Source organism: Nerophis ophidion, linkage group LG09 (assembly GCF_033978795.1).
Source record: "Nerophis ophidion isolate RoL-2023_Sa linkage group LG09, RoL_Noph_v1.0, whole genome shotgun sequence".
Taxonomy (NCBI): Eukaryota; Metazoa; Chordata; class Actinopteri; order Syngnathiformes; family Syngnathidae; genus Nerophis; species Nerophis ophidion.
Genome location: NC_084619.1, coordinates 27,038,006 through 27,057,914, shown reverse-complemented (window position 1 = coordinate 27,057,914; position 19,909 = coordinate 27,038,006). Strand labels below are relative to the sequence as shown.

Below are 19,909 nucleotides of genomic sequence, written 5' to 3'. Positions count from 1 at the left end.
TTTTGGAAACTGTGGATTTTCTGTCCTCTGGACCAAAGAGGAAAATAACCATCAGCACAAAGTTCAAAGGCCAGCATCTGTGATGGTATGGAAGTATATTAGTGCCCAAGGCATGGATAACTTACACATCTGTGAAAGCACCATGAATGCTGAAAGGTACATACAGCTTTTGGAGCAACATATGTTGCCATCCAAGCAACGTCTTTTTCATGGACGCCCCTGCTTATTTCAGCAAGACAATGCCAAGCAACATTTTGCACGTGCTCCATAGTAAAAGATTGTGAGTGCTATACTGGCCTGCCTGTAGTCCAGACCTGTCTCCCATTGAAAATGTGTGGCGTATTATGAAGCCTAAAATACAACAACGGACTGTTGAACAACTTAAGCTGTACATCAAGCAAGAATGGGAAAGATTTACATCTGAAAAGCTTCAAAAATTGGTCCCAAACGTTAACTGAATGTTGTTAAAAGGAAAGGCGATGTAGCACAGTGGTAAATATGCCCCTGTGCCAACTTTTTTGCAATGTGTTGCTGTCATTAAATTCTAAATTAATGATTATTTTCCCAAAAAAAAAAAAAGTTTCTCAGTTCGAACATTAAATATCTTGTCTTTGCAGTGTCTTCAATTGAATATACGTTGAAAAGGATTTAGTGTGTGAATGTGAGTGTGAATGTTGTCTGTCTATCTGTGTTGGCCCTGCGATGAGTTGGCGACTTGTCCAGGGTGTATCCCGCCTTCCGCCCGCGGTAGAAAATGGATAGTCGGATGGATTTGCAAATCATTGTATTCTGTTTTATTTACAATTAACACAACATGCCAACTTCACTAGTTTTGGGTTTTGCAGGAAAGACATCGCTTGCATTCCAAGATTCCAAGACTGAGACACATACAGAAGTGATGTCAAAACTAAGCTTTGAAAGGGAAATGCTGTGTTTTTCCATTCCAAGGCTGCCTGTATGCTGTATGGAGTGTTTTAGAGCCTCAGCAAAGACTGCAAAGAATGCAAAGAGGCGGAGACAGTTGTGGCAAAATAGATCAAACTGGCACGCAACACCACACTTTATTAAAAATTAACAACACAAAAAGGACTTTGGCTAAAAGCTACAGGATTGGGGCATTTACAGTATATGTTTATATACAAACCAAGATAGTAGTTCTTTGTAAAGCAGACATATGATTGCAATAAAAGTGATGTTGTATTAATTGCTCGACGTGATAACATGTTTTCTAGAATGTATATTATATAACACTACAAATAGGTCAGCACATGGTACACAATGCAAAGTCAGCACAGAGCTCCTCTCCCTTAAATATGCAATACAACGTTGTCTTTGGCTCTGCGCCCTCTCCTTATCTTAGCTGGAAGTGGTGACTGTGCTGACTGCGTGATCTGCCATGCCTCATCGCGGAGGGATAACATGACTGATATGAGCCTAAACACACAATGAACACACACACACACGCACACGCACACACATACCGATGGTGCTGAGAAAGCACAAACCAAGCAAAGCATCCCGAAGCCTGGTGCAGAGGCATTGGAGGTAGGGGCTTGTGGGGGTTTGCTCCCCTAACCCCTGAAGCCCTTCCATACTCAACCTATATAAGCAGAGCCTCGCTGGGTCGACAATAACAAAAGGTTGCGGATGACACCCTGAGGGGCAATGAGGAAAGTCTTTAATCCCCCGGGGACAGATTCTCCTGCAACATGTGTGCCTGCCTTGTTGGTTAATGACAAAACTGACAGAGATGGCGAGATGTTCTTTAATTCAACACTCATAAAAATTGAAAAGCATATTAGCAGGTTGGAAATACACCAGGGACTCGACAACAGAGGGAAGCTCTAATAAAATATTTATTTGCGCATTGCCTTTGTTTCGGTCAGATATACAGTATCTACAGCATGGACATAGAACATGTGCTAAAAGAGTGTGTCAGTGTTGGTGGGACAAAATAGACAAAGGAGATCTTGCAGAAACACAAAAAGGACACATCTGTGACTCCTATGTGCATACACGCCGAGCCTATCCACTCCAAAAGTGTACTATGTGTTACTCTCTCCAAGGTCTTAATCAAGGCTCGAGTTGTTCATTTTTCTCAAACAGACATTTATTTCAGCCACGCCTTCTTCTCCTTAACGACGATGCCAACACAAGGCCAAAATAATCACAAAATAATGCCAAAATAATAATAATGGAAATATTACAGTAACTGTTATACAGTTGACCAGTGGTTCCCAACTGCTGGGTCGTGACATAAAAGTGGGTTGTGTGTCATTTTCAGTGAGTCGCAGTCAGATGTGTGCATGGAAAAAAAAAGTTTAGGGAGAAAAAAATCAAATTGTGGCAACAAAACCAGATAATTTTAGCTATTTTTCTAGTGACTATTAGTGAGTATTTTAGCAAAAGGCAAACCGACTAACAAGTTGGAGGAGGACTCAGGACAGACATGGAAATGATAAATGATAAATGGGTTGTATTTGTATAGCGCTTTTCTACCTTCAAGGTACTCAAAGCGCTTTGACACTACTTCCACATTCACCCATTCACACACACATTCACACACTGATAGAGGGAGCTGCCATGCAAGGCGCTAACCAGCACCCATCAGGAGCAAGGGTGAAGTGTCTTGCTCAGGACACAACGGACGTGACGAGGTTGGTACTCGGTGGGGATTGAACCAGGGACCCCCGGGTTGCGCACGGCCACTCTCCCACTGCGCCACGCCGTCCCCAAATATATTTTTTTTAAATCTAAACGGGGCAACAAAACCCGATATTTTCAGCCATCTTTCTGAAAACAAATACAGAAATGTTACTATTCTTTCTGGAAACAAAACCAGATGCTTTAGCTGTAGCCATTTTTCTGGTGACAAAACAAGATTATTTTAGTCAAAGTCACACCGATTAACAAGACAAGTCTACTGTGCTATTTTTCTGTGAAATAAACTTGAATGATTTAAAAATTTGGCTCACGACTTGATGATATGGAAAAATGTTTTTCTTCCTGAAGATAAACCATTTGAGAAGCACTCAACTCACACATGCTTACTCCAAATCATCATTGATGCAGAACCAGCAGACAATAACCAACATGATGTTTCATGTTCATTGGAAATTCCCCCGACAGCTCGTACAGCAAATGAATATGATTGTCTTGATACAAGGAATAACGTTAGCTAACTTAGCATCAACTTAAGACAATGATGTTGCTTAGCTAGCTAGGACTTCACTTACATCTCTCATTCCTGCCTCTTCTTCTCTGCTGCGGGCGAATAACTTTCTTAAATCCATCTAGGAGTTACAGTTTGAGTCAAATCAAAAATCAAAATAATGTAATTAACAAATTGTTGTTGGCTAACGTTACCTACCTCAGCAGTGATTCTCCCCCCCCCTCCCTCTCTCTCTCTCTCTCTCAACCTTAGTCTCGATCCACACGTGAATAAATTACCATATTAATTAGCCATGTGCTCATTGTTTCGTGGAGTGAATACAGTAGCAATCAATTACCATACTAAGTAGTACGTGCGCTGTTGTCTATGTTATGCAGACTTAAAACTCTGAAGCGTTGTTTTTTATTGGGGAATTTTTTACTGGGGCACTGCAGATCAACAGTGGGGCACTTGCCCCAGTGAAATCTGTCTGGCGGCGCCCCTGGCCCACGTCCACTGCATGTGACAAACTGAAGACAAGTGACCTGTGTCTGACAGACCCCTACGTAAAGCCCCGCCTCAGGCTGTAGTCCTGTACTGTTGTTGTTTTTCTTCATGTAATCACAGCGGGTTTTTTCTGTTGTTGTTCAAGCTTACCTATTTTCTACTCCAGCTTCCAGCAGCTCACAAAGAGAAAGTTAATGCTCTGTAATGCATCCATTTTTCAGAGCATTTAAAAAGTCTAGTCCTGCTCCTGCATGTAGTAGTAGTAATGCTGCTACTGCTAGTACATCAGGGACAGCAGCTAGCAATACTGCACCTTTAGCACCAGCAAGCACTGTTTCTCCTGCACCAGCTCCCTCCGTCCCCCCAACAAGCGCTCCCCCAAAGGAGCCTGCTCAGCTACCCAGTGACTTAAATGGCAACGCACCATCTCAGCCAATACTGGGTGGCTACCCAAAGTGTGCATTTGGTACAACAATAAGATCATTCAATCCTGCCTGGTATCGCACACGACCATGGCTAGAGTATTCTGTGGTGCGAGACGCCTGCTTCTGTTTCCCCTGTCGGAAATATGGCAGCGCTGTTAATGTTTCCCCCCCTGAGGGATTGCCAACTTATTGTGGTCAAGGGGTTTGCGTGCCTCAGTGACCGTAAGAGCTATACCAGCAGGAGCTTGGTCTTCAGGTGGGACACCCAAGTTGGACAGGTCTGAAGGTAGAGGCCTAACAAAGTGCAATCCACTACTCCAGGTTGGGGTTGGACACATAGCTAAAGACCCATTTCAATGAAGAAAGCATCGTTACTATAAGCACAGGAAAAAAAGTGCTGGAGCATGATGTGTACACATGATGCCCCATTCACATTTCTGACTGCCCCCTCATATAAGCATGCCTAGAACCGCCCCTGGCTTTTTGCCACTACTTACTATGAATTGATTAACGTGGACCAAACAACTTAAACAAGTTGAAAGCCTTATTCAGGTGTTACCATTTAGTGGTCAATTGTATGGAATATGTACTGTACTGTGCAATCTACTAATAACAGTTTCAATCACTTCTCCCACGGTCTGGGCGATGGCTCCCTCCCCTGTCCCTGATTGGCAATCAGGACACACACCTGCCTCTCAGAAACCTCTTAAGCCAGCTTCAGATCATTGTTTTACGTACCATTGTTTTGGTAGTTTATTAAATATATTTTTCCTGCATTCACTTGCTGTCTCTGCAACTAGGGTTCACGCCAACATTGCCAAGTCACAATGTAACATTTTACCAAACAAAGAACCTGAGTTCAAAAATTGTTTTATAGCAAACCTATGTTGTTCTCAAACAAAGAAACATTTATGGGGCCGGTGTACTAAGAGCCTGAACAATCCAAACTTAAAGGGGTCATAATATATATTTTTCTACATTTAAAATAATTCCTTGTAGTCTACATAACATGTAATGGAGGTTCTTTGGTCAAAATTTTGCATTGCTTATGTTTCACAGACCATCTTCAAGCCGCCTTTTAACCGTGTCTTCAGGATGCACCGTTTAGTTCATTCATTCACATCATACACCACTGTGAGTGAAACTGAGGGCAAGATGTGTGACTAGGCTGGCGGAAGCTGGAATCGAACCAGGAGCCCTAAAGTTGCTGAACGGCCACTCTACCATATCAAGCCACCAAAAGTATGCACTATTTAATATGCATACTCATCTCTTTCATACAGTATTCCTGCATATTCTTAATAACATTCATGCATTATGTATTGAGAAAATCGAGGGGATGCCCAATACTGCAATGTTTGCAATGTTTGCACTTAAAACTTGACACATATGCCAACCTTGCACATAGTGGAAGGGTATGAAAATTGACTTTTTGCATAACTACCTGTAAAGCAAACAGCAATGACAACACAACCACCTTTGCCGAAATACTGAACACCATGACTGTATTGGACCAGTTGTGTTTGGATGTTGCATTGCAACCATGCTCAGGGTTTACAACCAGGTCCTAGAATTACGTATGTTATGGTTTAAGTTTATTTCAAACATGCATACAGTTACAATATGATACATCACATATTTCTTGATTTTCATCACATGGTTATTACATTGGTGTTTTGGTCACACCATTTTCAGCAACATTTCAGAGGGAGACCATTTCAGAGACTTGAGCCAAGTTCCCAGTGATAAGTGTGAACTCAAGCCAATTACCTTTGCTTTGGATCACCTGATCCGGTAATATTGGATTATCTTTCATCAAGAAAGTGGGCCTACCGTGCAACAGCAGGAAGTTAGACAAAATGAGTTGAGGTATTGAGTTAAAGGACAGGAATGTCTTACCCTTAAGCTCTCTTCTCAACATAAACAAGAACTTGAATGTCTTGGGGATATGAATTACTGCGATTCCGGACAAGCAGTAGAAAGGGGATTTATGAACAGACAACCGTACAAGCCACCCTATCTTTTCCAAAGGTAAGGATGGGTGAATGAAGGGCTAGAATCTCACATAATATTAACCATCAGCGTGGCTCAAGATACAGCATCCTTTATTTCTGATGGGTGCAATTAATTTGTAGTTACCAACCATGCATTTGTTCAGCACATGCATTGAACACAATATAGAGTAGTCCATCGGATTCGATTTTCCAACCAGACATTGGAGCGCTCAAGTGCCGATGCCAAGCCCAGATAAGTGGAAGAATTGGGTCAGGACTCAGAAAAAGAACCAAACATTGTATCAGTGTGACAACTCCTGATAGGAGAAGCATTTTGTATGAGTTGGACATCCCATTTATTACATGCTGTTGCCGAGAGTATGTCTTGTTCAAGACACAACATTCCTAGTCTGATGCAAACATTCCTTACTTAATATTATTTTATGAGGATCTCAGTATACATAATTGATAAACAAATGGTGCTACAAAAGAAAGCAAATATATTTACTAGACAATAAGACCTGATTTGATGACTGTATTCTAGCCACTGATAACTGATATTTACTGGTCTGTCAAGACAACAAATGGAAACTGACAAAATAAACACAAAGCTGTAATTAAATCCCAATGCATGATCACATATGTGAGCATGTGTCTTTGGGGGAGGGTGTGCACAGTTCTTTATCACCCCGTCATAACAAGAAGCTCTTAACCCTCAGAAACATGAATATGTATGGCTGCTAGCCTGCCTCTCTGCCCCACCACCAGCAGCCCAGACAAAGCACATCAAACACGCCAAAATGTGCGGGAAGGGGCGGCACACTATCAAGCTCAACCAGGCACCCCAACCCTAAATAACTAATCCTCAGGGACCTGGGTTTGGAATAAAGACCTGCCACAGTGCAAAGCATTTATTGTGCAGCACTTTGCTGATAAACACTTCCACTCTTCCACTCTTATCCAAAAATACACAATGGCGGGGTTCATGAACTAAACAACCATTGTGTTTGTAAATTTGGGGCTGATGCAGGCGCAAAGCTTTTTGATTCAAAATGATAACCTGCATGCGCCATTCTTTTATTTCCTGTTAGTTGAAGACTGATCATGCCAGACAAAGAGGATGTAGTTGACAAGCACAACGTATATTATTTTTGTGTCCGTCTTGTAGTATTTGAGGTCAATGACATTCTTTTCCTGACTGACCACTTATCTGATCTGTATATTTTGGTCCAGTGTGCCAGCTGCACAAACATTGTGTATATGCGTGCGTGCGTGCGCGTGTGTGTGTGTGTGTGTGTGTGTGTGTGTGTGTGTGTGTGTGTGTGTGTGTGTGTGTGTGTGTGTGTGCGTGTGTGTGTGTGTGTATCTATGATTGATGTCTGTAAAAAGGGTTGGCTCCTTTTTCGGGGAGAGTAGTCACTGGCAAGCTTCAAAGATAAGCCACCACATACTTCCTTGATATCAGTAATTCTCAGAATCAATACTTCATCCATCAAACTTCATTAAACGAGGGTTATTTTCTAAAGAGTGCAGTAGAAATTGTACACAAATGAAGCCAAGTTGAATGCCATGACTTATATGCACATTGCTGTGATGAATTGCTAACTATTAAGAGGCTACAAATAACTGGGAAAACAGGACAACCACCCACAAGCCGTGAAAATGCGAACGCTGCAGTGTCTGGATTGCGATTCATCATACTCTCCATACAGTTTAAGCCAGCTGGACTTCAGAAGCCACAGGTAAACTGTATGATAAAACAGCTGATGACACAATGGAATCTTTATTCACTTGTTTTGTTATGTATGCAAAAAAACATTTAAAAAAAAAACCCATCTAAATGTGAACAATGAAACCAGGCAAGTGTTTTTCTACAGCCATCCATCCATCCATCCATTTTCTACCGCTTGTCCTGTTTAGGGTCGCAGGGGGTGCTGGAGCCTACCTCTGCTGCATTCGGGCGGAAGGCGGTGTACACCCTGGACAAGTTGCCACCTCATCAGAGGGCCAACACAGATAGACAGACAACATTCACACTCACATTCACACACTAGGGCCAATTTAGTGTTGCCAATCAACCTATCCCCAGGTGCATGTCTTTGGCGGTAGAAAAAAGCCGGAGTACCCGGAGGGAACCCACGCAGTCACGGGGAGAACACGCAAACTCCACAGAGAAAGATCCCGAGCCCGGGATTGAACCCAGGACTACTCAGGACCTTCGTATTGTGAGGCACATGCACCAACCCCTGTATCACTGTGCTGTCCTGTTTGCCAAATCCCAAAAGAGGAAGCAGCGCTTCAAGTCCAGGGAATACTTTAAGAGTAAGTGTGGGATATAAACATGTGGCTGCCAGACGCTTTGGGTGCTCTGCCAACGTGGGGACTCGATGGCGGCTCTGCCAACGTGGGGACTCGATGGCGAAGGCTGTTATCTGGTGGCCAGCTGACGCCACATCAAGCGAACTGTCTCTACGGCTGCATCAATAGAACACACGCCAGAAAAATAAATAAACCTACACACATTCACACGGGTCAAAAGATCAAAAAGCACTCGTTTTTCGGTCAAGGAAATATTTTCAGACGAAAAAAATATATCACATGACACCCACACACGGCAAACAAAGCTGTCTGTGCAACCCAGAAGCTGAACCTACGCAATATGTTTTATTAAAACACACATTTATGGCATAATGACTATTATAGGCACTGAGTTCAATCCCGGGCTTGGGATCTTTCTGTGTGGAGTTTGTATGTTCTCCCCTTGACTGCGTGGGTTCCCCTCCGGGCACTCCGGCTTCCTCCCACCCCCAAAAACATGCACCTGGGTATGGGTTGATTGGCAACACTAAATCACAATACAAAGGTCCTGAGTAGTCCTGAGTTCAATCCCGGGCTCGGGATCTTTCTGTGTGGAGTTTCCACCAAATTTCAATATCAGAACCTCTTTCTTTAAAAAAATGTAAAGCAATGTTTACCTCATCTGATCCCTGCAAGATTATCATGTTTTTTGGATTATACGCATCTGCCTCACAATACAAAGGTCCTGAGTAGTCCCGAGTTCAAACCCGGGCTCGGGATCTTTCTGTGTGGAGTTTGCATGTTCTCTCCGTGACTGCGTGGGTTCCCTCCGGGTACTCCGGCTTCCTCCCACTTCCAAAGACATGCACCTGGGGATAGGTTGATTGGCAACACTTAATTGGCCCTAGTGTGTGAATGTTGTCTATCTGTGTTGGCTTTGCGATGAGGTGGCAACATGTCCAGGGTGTACACCGCCTTCCGCCCGAATGCACCTGAGATAGGCTCCAGTGACCCCCAAAAAGGGACAAGCGATAGAAAATGGATGGATGCCCTGCGATGAAGTGGCAACTTGTCTAGGGTGTACCCCGCCTTCCTCCGGTGTGCAGCTGAGAGAGGCTCCAGCACCCCCCGCCCCCCCAAACGGGACAAACGATAAAAAATGTATGGATGGCTGGACTATTATAGGAATACTGCATGGTAATTGAGTTATAATTGTTGTTTGTAATGTGTAACAACAGATTAACAAACTGCATTTTTCAAATGTTTAATTATAAATAAAATGTGATATTATTACTAACATTTTTTAAATTATTTTTAATTATAATGGGTTATTACAAAGAGGAGCCAGATGAGGTGGTTCGGGCATCTGGTCAGGATGCCACCCGAACGCCTCCCTAGGGAGGTGTTTAGGGCACGTCCAGCTGGTAGGAGGCCACGGGGAAGACCCAGGACACGTTGGGAAGACTATGTCTCCCGGCTGGCCAGGGAACGCCTCGGGATCCCCCGGGAAGAGCTAGACGGAGTGGCTGGAGAGAGGGAAGTCTGGGCTTCCCTGCTTAGGCTGCTGCCCCCGCGACCCGACCTCGGATAAACGGAAGATGATGGATGGATATTACAAATAAATCCGGGTTGTAGGAGAGTCCCAGGTTATGGACCAGGAACGTTTCCATCCTTGGTCCTATTTGATAAGAGATGTTTGTTGTTGGCGGTAACAACCACCTTTTCCTTTTAACGGGCCACTATGAATGAGGCCACATCTGACAACAATGGAGTGTACCTCTCGGATGGTCACCATGGCAACGGCTGCAGACAGAGCATGGGAGGGAGAGAGGCAAAGACGGAGAGAGAGAGAGAGAGAGAGAGAGAGAGAGAGAACGCTCTGCGCAGTGTGCTTCCCTTTACAAATGTTCCACTTTTTTACATTTTATAGTTTTGGCTGCATGGCCAGTGAAGATGCATCATTTTAACATAGCCTGTATGCATATAATTCACCATGTGGTGGGTCTTCACTCTCCCTCGTAAACACGCCAGATGCTATATGTCCCTACATGCATTTACATAAACCCCGACATTGGCATATCAAGCGTAGTCCACCCTGAGCATCATGTGCTTATAGTACACAACTGTTTACGCTTCAAATAGAAGTTCTAAATGCACATTATTGTGTCGTGTTTTCTTACAAGCGGCACACATCTGCAGTACATAAAGAAAACCATGTCAATATCCCAAATGTCAGTATCACTTCCAATAGTGGGACGGCACACAAAAAGGAGTCAAGCGGATACGTACAAATACATGACAAGAAAAAAACAAATCGGTTGACAGTCATCAACATGACAGATGACACAAATAATACTCATTCCTGACCACAGCCAGAACTGTACCTTTTTCTTTGACCATGACCATTGGAAACCAGGAAAACCGCAACAGAGAAGCCTCAAAGTATCCTTCAGCGGTACAACCCTAGGAGCTGGATCCTTTTAAAGTCGAGAAACCACAGAGAGAAATGGGGGAGGTGTCCTCTAGGTGCTATGTGCTCCTCCTAATAAACATGGCTATACTGAGGGGTTCGCTTGCCTGCTTTGCTGCTACATCACTCTTCTTCTCGTTCTCCTCCTCATACCCATTCCTCCTCCCTCCTCTCCCTCACTCCCTGTCCCTCTGTTGTGTCAGCCACCTCCTCACTGCAGCAACCTGGTGGCTGCTGCTTCTGTGTGTTCACACAAACTGTCACCCCAAATCCCAAAGCAGAGTGCAGTTCTTAGGTCCTTGTGACCTTAGTCTACATCAGGGGTCAGGAACCTTTTTGGCTGAGAGAGCCATGAAAGACAAATATTTTAAAATGTGTTTCCGTGAGAGCAATTTAATATTTTTAACACCGAATACAACTGTCAGGTTCAAACACTGATGACATCTATTAAACAGACAAGAAGCAAGGAATTAAACAGAGACAGGATTCAATTTAGCTCAATGAGGAGAAACCCACAGACCTGTACCCTTGTACGGTGTCGTCCCTCGCTCTGACAAGAGAATTCTACGCCTCCTCTTTTATTTGGACTTTCCCTGGTTCCAGCAAGTAAATGCATGCATTTTTAAGTAAGACCAACATTTTTAGAGTATAATAAGTCTCTTATTCTTTTTAATAACTTTGTTATTTTGAAGCTAACCAACAATAAATAAAATACTTTTGACCATTAATGCGACTTCTTGAACAGGTGCGATGGAAACTGATGGATGGATTCAAATGCATGAGAATGTTTTATATTTTGAACGTTATTTTTAACACTGTGATTACCAGCGGAATTATTAATTACTTATCGTGTTAAGCAACGTCAGCTAAGATTTATCTGAGAGCCAGATGCAGTCATCAAGCCATAGGTTCCCTACCCCTGGTCTACATGGAGGTAATATACTGTACCAGGGGTCACCAACCTTTTTGAAACCAACAGCTACATCTTGGGTACTGATTAATGCGAAGGGCTACCAACCAACTTCATACGCACTTAAATAAATTGCCAGAAATTTGCTCAATTTACCTTTAATAAATAAATCTATATATATATATAAAAATTGGGTATTTCTGTCTGTCATTCAGTCGTACATTATTTTCCTTTTATGGAAGGTTTTTTTGTAGAGAATAAATGATGAAAAAAAACACTTAATTGAACGGTTTAAAAGAGGAGAAAACACGAAAAAAATGAAAATTTAATTTTGAAACATAGTTCATCTTCAATTTCGACTCTTTAAAATTCTAAATTCAACCGAAAACAATTAGGAGAAAAACTAGTTAAATTGAATCTTTTTGAAAAATCTAAAAAAATAATTTATGGACCATTGTTATTAATTTTTTCTGATTAAGATTAATTTTAGAATTTTGATGCCATGTTTTAAATAGGTTAAAATCCATCCATCCATCCATTTGGGGTCGCGGGGGGCGCTGGTGCCTATCTCAGCCACAATCGGGCAGAAGGCGGGGTACACCCTGAACAAGTCGCCACCTCATCGCAGAGGTTAAAATCCAATCTGCACTTTAGTAGAATATAAAACAAATTGGACCAAGCTATATTTCTAACAAAGACAAATCATTATTTCTTCTAGATTTTCCAGAACAAAATGTTCTAAAGAAATTCAAAAGACTTTGAAATAAGATTTAAATTTGATTCTACAGATTTTCTAGATTTGCCAGAATAATTATTTTGAATTTTAATTATAAGTTTCAAGAAATATTTCACAAATATTCTTCGTCGAAAAAACAGAAGCTAATATTAAGAATTAAATTAAAATGTATTTATTATCCTTTACAATAAAAAAAATAAATTCACTTGAACGTTAATGTAAATTGTCAGGAAAGAAGAGGAAGGAATTTAAAAGGTAAAAAGGTTTATGTGTTTAAAAATCCTAAAATCATTTTTAAGATTGGATTTTTTCTCTAAAATTGTCTTTCTGAAAGTTATAAAAAGCAAAGTAAAAAAATAAATGCATTTATTTAAACAAGTGAAGACCAAGTCTTTAAAATATTTTCTTGGATTTTCAAATTCTATTTGAGTTTTGTCTCTCTTAGAATTAAAAATGTGGAGCAAAGCGAGACCAGCTTGCTAGTAAATAAATACAATTTAAAAAATAGAGGCAGCTCACTGGTAAGTGCTGCTATTTGAGCTATTTTTAGAAGCAAGAGAGGACTCAACCATAATATATTATTGGTAGGGAAACTCATCGTGCTGCACTTTGGAAACCTCTGCATCATCTTTACTACCGCCAAAAAATGACCGACTTTGTTTTCCAACAAAAATACTGATCTAGGCCCTTTCTTTGTGGTTTCACATTTAGTTCGAATTTGATTAGTTAAAATTATTGAAAATAACCATACACTTTTACATTTCATTGGTATGAAATAAATACTGGGATCTCAATACTATAACATTTACTAATTTGTTTCAACCCAAAACCATTTACATTTTGTGACTTGAATATTAACCAAGTACAAATCAATGTGTGGCAGCCTGCCGCAAAAATTAATTTGGATGATTATTTATGTGTGAATGTGAGTGTGAATGGTGTCTGTCTGTCTGTCTGTGTTGGCCCTGCGATGAGGTGGCGACTTGTTCAAGGTGTACGATTGTACCTGAGGTAGGCTCCATTGCCCCCCGCAACCCCAAAGGGAATAAGCGGTAGAAAATGGATGGGTTATTGTTAGATTTGGTGCTATTTGTTTCGCTCATAAGCATATTATAATGGGACTGTGCGTGAATGAAGTTTGTTGTTCCAACTCCGTACAGTAAATGGTAGGAGTGCTCAAAAAAATGCATTCATATCCAAATCGCGATTCTTAATTATTTGAATTTTTGGTTTTATTCTTTCTTTTTGAGAATCAAATTTCAAAAATAAATGTTTAGGTAATCTCGACACCCGCTACATGTACTGTAAATATCAGCCACCAAAAGGACCTTTTGTAAACTGTTTTAAAAAGGTTACATTATAAATATTACATTATTAATTCTATATAAAAAAATATATTCAGAGAATTGTGTTGAATCCAGAATCGATTCAGAATCAAATCGCCACTCCAAGAATCATAATCAAATTGAATCTTGAGTTGTTATAAAATGTGCATCTCTGGCAGATGCTTTATAAATCTACTTTATCTCTACTGGGGGCTTATCTCTAAAATTGGGTAAGGTATTTTGATTAAAAATCTGTGTAAAATATGAATGAATCTCTAATAATCCCAATGAATGACTTTTTACTGATCATGTACTTTATGTGGAAATTGCGTTACGCATCTTTTTGGCCACATTTGGTGCCTATATAAGCTTCATAAATGAGAATTGTTGCCAATTTAACAAATGTTTCGCTATATATAGGAATTACATGTATATGCTTCATGGTAAATTATGCAAATGTGATGATGACATCATCACACCATAAATACTGTGTAGGTCAACCTGGTTCCCTCTTTCAGTGCTGGATCATTGTAGTAGGCAGTCTGCTTAGTGTGTTTAACTTTGTTCCTGCATAGTGCTCCCTGTGGCTTCCAGTGCACTTCCCAGCTGCACTATAATTACTTTTGTTTTGTCATTAAATTAAATATACTTTTACCTGCACACCGCCTTTTGTCTTCTGCATCTTGGGGTCATGTTGGAAGCAACGCTCACCTGAGCCTGACAATAAACTCTAGCTTTAGCTTGGTATAATAACGAACAGAGGATTATTCCAAGTCAAAGGCCTGACCTGTAATGATTTCTAGCATGCGCTTTGTATTAATGTATTTAGCTTGTCCTCTGAATCCAATTAGAGGGAGCCAGAGAACACTTTAATGTCCTGAGTGTTCCAACCACTTGGATTATCTCAAAGCAAAATAAAAAATCTTGTATATCTTCCAGATACACTTATTAGTTCACAAACTTACTTCTATTTTTGTAATAAATGAACAATAATACCACCTACCCAGTGGCCTAGTGGTTAGAGTGTCCGCCCTGAGATCAGTAGGTTGTGAGTTCTAATCCAAAAGACTATAAAAATGGGACCCTTTACCTCCCTGCTTGGCACTCAGCATTAAGGGTTGGAATTGGGGGTTAAATCACCATAAATGATTCCCGGGCGCGGCCACCGCTGCTGCTCACTGCTCCCCTCACCTCCCAGGGGGTCATCAAGGGTGATGGGTAGAATGCAGAGAATAATTTCGCCACATCTAATATGTGTGTGACAATCATTGGTACTTTAACTTTAACTTTAATACCATTTGCATATACACACATATTTCAAATTATATTTGGAAACTGTGGATGTGGTGTCCTCCGGAACAAAGAGGAAAATAACCATCCGGATTGTTATAGGCGCAAAGTTCAAAAGCCAGCATCTGTGATGGTATGGGGGTGCATTAGTGCCCAAGGCATGGGTAACTTACAAATTTGTGAGGGCACCATTAATGCTGAATGGTCCATACAGGTGTTGGAGCAACATATGTTGTCATCCAAGCAACGTTATCATGGACACTCCGGCTTATTTCAGCAAAACAATGCCAAGCCACGTGTTACAACAGCGTGGCTTCGTAGTAAAAGAGTGCGGCTACTTTCCTGGCCCTCCTGCAGTCCAGACATGTCTCCCATCGAAAATGTGTAGCGCATTATGAAGCGTAAAATACGACAAGACCCCTGACTGTTGAACAACTTAAGCTGTACATCAAGCAAGAACGGTAAATAATTCCACTTTCAAAGCTTCAACAATTTGTTTCCTCAGTTCCCAAACGTTTATTGAGTGTTGTTAAAAGAAAATGTGATGTAACACAGTGGTGAACATGCCCTTTCCCAGCTACTTTGGCACGTGTTGCAGCCATGAAATTCGAAGTTAATTATTATTTGCAAAAAAAAAAACTAAGTTTATGAGTTTGAACATCAAATATCTTGTCCTTGCAGTGCATTCAATTGAATATGGGTTAAAAAGGATTTGCAAATTATTGTATTCAGTTTATATTTACATCTAACACAATTTCCCAACTCATATGGAAATGGGGTTTGTACATGAACACACATAAAAGTACCGAAAACTGATGCTGTACCCTGATATCAGGGATTTGTACCGTATCGGTTGAAATGTGAACACTACCCATCCCTAGCAACCAGTGCTTTGTGGTGTTCCCATAGAGGGCAATGTTATATCTCTTGAGACAGGTGCAGAATTTTGTTTCCAGGGTCTCCACAGTGGAAATGAGGACCTTGTACACTGTAGGCAAGTTTCGGCCAGAGTATCCTAGGTAGTACACCATTTTGGTATATCCACGCTTTGAACTTGCCCGGAAGGCCACGCCTGTCAACTAATCTCAGCCAAGTCCAGTTCCAGACAGGTTGACTGTACAGATGAGTCTTTAAGGTTGTTGTCAAAGAGCTTGCCTAAATTGATAAATGATTTATTTAGGATTTATTTTTTCAAAATAATTTGTTTTGCTTTTGTTGATGTTTACAAACTCAGGGAATAATTCCATGGACACAGGATGACTTTGAGGGGAAAAAACAAATGATTGAAAGAGTAGTAGACACTACTTTTAGTTTTTGTTTAAATATTGATTTGTTTAAGCAATTTTATGTAACAAAACTAATATGTTTAAATGTTATTTTCGTATTCATCGATATTAAGTGTGTGCAAGTGTCCAAACCACTCACCATAAATGAATTGAAAACATTTGTGATCGGTATCGGTATTGGTATCGGCCAATCTCACTCATTGATGATCGGTATCGGTAGCATAAAACCCTGATCAAAACATCCCTAAAAGCAAAGTTTTACCATCACTGTACTGGTCCCACTTATGGACAGCAAACTTTACCACACATTTCTACCAGTTGCATTTATTGAGCTGCAATAAATATCACTTGATTTACGGATGCAGACTTCTGCATCAATATCATCATCGTCATCATCATACAGCATGAGCTCACCAGTGCACATAGTAGCAATAAAAATATAAAATACTACATATTGAAGACTCACTGAAAGCCTAGCAGTTTTATCGCTATTTCAATGACATCCAAAAAGCTATGGTTCAGTTTTTATTAGCCAAGTGTGAATATATACTTGCCACTTCAATAACACTGCAGCTTTGCAGATACCAGTAAAAAAAGAAAATGATTCTCAGTATTATCTTGAGTCATGTCATGAAAAAGTAGGATGGGTTCATGCTCAGTGACTGTAGGCATGAGTGTAAGGGTGGATGGTTGTTTGTCTCTTTGCATGCCCTGCGTTTGTCTGGCAACCCATCCAGTCTGTCCGTTGTCCAGTCAGCTGGGATAGGTTCCAGCAATTCCATCACCCTGACTAGGATCGGTAGTAGAAAATGGATCGGTGGTTTTTGGTAGCATTTTGCCTTTGTGGTGAACTTTGATCTGTGAGCTCTAATCAACCACATAGATGGGCCCTGGCGTCTATGTACAACCAATAAGCTGAGCAGTGGCGCTACTGCCACTGCACCTGGCACACGTTCAGAATGTGCGTAAGGGTTGGAAATCTCGATTTGTCCTAATGCCCGCGTTGTAATCCCGATTTAAACCACCATGTCGCTCGGTCATGTGCTGCTGTTTGGCAGAACGCAGACGGTCTAGCCTATGTCCTGTGCGCTCAAGTTATACAAGGTGATTAACTCTCTGCCTTTCCACCGTTTGTCGTAAGACTTTTGGACCATGAGGAGTTGTGATTGCGTAACATGCGCACAGGAGATTGTGCACGTGTCTGCAGAGGTCAGATGTCAGCAGCCAAGTAAAAAACAGTCAACTGTCAGTCAAAACTCAGTTAGTTTTTACTCCTTTAATGAGTTTATTACTGAATGAGCTATGTTGTCTATTAACTTTAATAACACACATCTTTGTCCTTTTATTTCATTATTTGAAAATGAGTAATTTAGTCTATGTTGAACACAAAAAAAGAAAAAGGAAGGTTTAAATAAGATCTGCTTATACCTTTTCTGTTTAGGGCATGTTGAATAATGCAACTGTAAACATGTGAGTATCAATGTAAATCTTGCAGATTTGACACTCGGTGTTACAGTGTTGGTAAGAAAGCACAGTCGTAGTTACTGGGATGTTCTGATGAGGGTTTTACGCTGCCGGTTCTGATCATTCATGAGTGACATCGACCCATATCGATACCGATACTGATCACATGTATTAACTGTACATTTTCAATTGATTTTTGTTGAGTGCTTTGTGTCATTGTTTTTCATGACAATCATTATTGGTTTCTGGTATTTTGTTTTGTTTCCTGTCCAGCACTTTTATTTATGTTCAATTTCCTGTTTGCCTCATTTATGCCACTACTTCTGTCCCAGAGCTATCTTCCTTACTTGTCCCTGATCAACAATCAGAACACCACATCTGTTCCTGGTTGCCAATCATGATGCTTTTTATGCCAGCCCTGTTGTCCGGATGGAACTGGGTCATTATGCGTCGTACTTCCACCTTAGCGGTCGCTGAACTATTTGCCTTGTTTGCTTTGCACTTCACACATGTTTGCTCCTTGTGCGCTTCCCAGATGCACATCTTTGGTTTTTGTGTTAGGTCAGTTTTTGCTAATAAAAAAGGGGTTCTTTCATGCACTTGCCTGACATCTGTGCATCCCGGGATCCAGACAAACTCCAGAAAATAACACTATTGACAGTTTAACAATATCAACAATATTAAAACGTGTTCCTTATTCTCTCTTATTACATACATTTGCTTAAAGCAAAGTCCATCCATCCATCCATTTTCTACCGCTTATTCCCTTTGGGGTCGCGGGGGGCACTGGTGCCTATTTCGGCTACAATCTGGTGGAAGGCGGGGTACACTCTGGACAAGTCGCCAACTCATCGCAGGGCCAACACAGATAGACAGACAACATTCACACTCACATTCACACACTAGGGCCAATTTAGTGTTGCCAATCAACCTATATCCAAGGTGCATGTCTTTGTAAGTGGGAGGAAGCCGGAGTACCCGGAGGGAACCCACGCATTCACGGGGAGGACATGCAAACTCCACACAGAAAGATCCCGAACCCGGGATTGAACCCTGACTATTTAGGGCCTTCGTATTGTGAGGCAGACGCACTAACCCCTCTGCCACCGTGAAGCCCTAAAACAAAGTCAATAGTAGTCAATAACTATTATGTACTACTCATTTAAATCATTTGCAATTTCCCCCTAAATTCCTCCTGTGTCCAAGAAATAATTCATTGAGTTTGTAAGAGTTTTCAAGATTTCGAAAATATAAACATATTGACCTAATCGCTCTAATATTGATCATATACTGATACCATCCTTGGTATCTACACAACCAATGTGTAGATGGATCCACCCTCCCTTTATTTGTATTGTAACAATGCTGACAAACTAAGAGTTAGTGTTATATTATCCTCTCTTTAGACTCGTATTAATCGACTTGTGAGGTTACTCTTCATATCTGCTTACTATATGCCGCAACCCATTTCCATCTACATTTCTTAACGTTTACCGAGCACTTATGTTTTGGAATTATTTTAAGCCAGTTCAGCAATAAAACTGACGGCGTGGCGAAGTTGGTAGAGTGGCTGTGCCAGCAATCTGAGGGTTACTGGTTCAATCCCCACCTTCCACCATCCTAGTCACGTCCGTTGGGTCCTTGGGCAAGACACTTCACCCTTGCTCCTGATGGGTCCTGGTGAGCACCTTGCATGGCAGCTCCCGCCATCAGTGTGTGAATGTGTGTGTGAATGGGCGAATGTGGAAATACTGTCAAAGCGCTTTGGGCTCCTTAAAAAGGGGTAAAAAAGCGCTATACAAGTACAATCCATTTACCCTTTACCATTTACCATTAGCTTAACAAATAGCTGAGCGGTTAGCATGGCTGCTCCTGGTTTGTTCTTGGAATGTAACATGTTTAGCCTCATCCTCCAATGGTAATAATACATGATAATGATATTTAAGATAATAATGTCATGATCCGCTACTTGGATCATGTCATATTCTGTTATTGTTCCGTCTTTGTATCACATCCTGTTTAGTATTTGTCTTCCGTAGTTCCTGGTGGCACT

General features: G+C 41.1%; 1 protein-coding gene across 11 annotated transcripts in view; it reads right to left on the bottom strand.

Annotated features, from left to right (window-relative positions):
- Positions 1 to 19,909, bottom strand: part of ablim1a (actin binding LIM protein 1a) — a 135,164-nt gene that overhangs the window by 86,675 nt on the left and 28,580 nt on the right. Inside the window, exon 1 of one of the 11 annotated variants that reach the window (XM_061910702.1) lies at positions 10,760 to 11,011. The exons of the other annotated variants lie outside the window; for them this stretch is intronic. Coding sequence (XP_061766686.1) covers positions 10,760 to 10,781 — 22 coding nt within the window. The 5' untranslated portion in view covers positions 10,782 to 11,011. Of the gene's footprint in view, positions 1 to 10,759; positions 11,012 to 19,909 lie in introns of those variants that run through there. 11 annotated transcript variants of the gene reach the window in all.